Source organism: Pygoscelis adeliae, unplaced genomic scaffold (assembly GCF_000699105.1).
Source record: "Pygoscelis adeliae isolate BGI_AS28 unplaced genomic scaffold, ASM69910v1 Scaffold1475, whole genome shotgun sequence".
In the NCBI taxonomy this organism is placed as follows: Eukaryota; Metazoa; Chordata; class Aves; order Sphenisciformes; family Spheniscidae; genus Pygoscelis; species Pygoscelis adeliae.
The window spans coordinates 12963-13259 of record NW_008824750.1 but is presented as its reverse complement, the minus strand read 5'-3'; the positions used below and the strand labels follow the sequence as shown (position 1 = coordinate 13259).

Genomic DNA, 297 nt, shown 5'->3' with positions numbered 1-297 from the left:
GCCACAAAACAGTGTGGGAACGGGCTATAACCCTGTTTTCCTCCCACAAAACCCCCTCTCCTCTCCCCGGGCGGGGGGGTCCTGCATCCCCCCCGGGCTCACCCGATGCTTGAACTTGTTGGAGTTCTTGTTCTCCTTCTTGTTGAGGTCGATGAAGTAGTGGGTGACCCTCTCCAGGTCCCCCTTCTCCATGGCCCAGGAGATGCGGAAAGAATCGCAGGTGATGTTGTTGATCTCGATATTTTTGGGGGTGGAAAGCAGCTCCATGGCCGGAGGGGCTGAGCTCCTGCGGGCAGA

At 58.2% G+C, this 297-nt stretch overlaps 1 protein-coding gene across 1 annotated transcript in view; it reads left to right on the top strand.

The window, feature by feature from the left end:
• Positions 1-265: 265 nt before the first annotated feature.
• PIWIL2 (piwi-like RNA-mediated gene silencing 2) overlaps positions 266-297 on the top strand; it is a gene marked incomplete at its 3' end in the record, with an annotated part of 12350 nt that continues 12318 nt past the window's right edge. The window contains exon 1 of the mRNA XM_009323421.1: positions 266-288. Coding sequence (XP_009321696.1) covers positions 266-288 — 23 coding nt within the window. The remainder of the gene's footprint in view (positions 289-297) is intronic.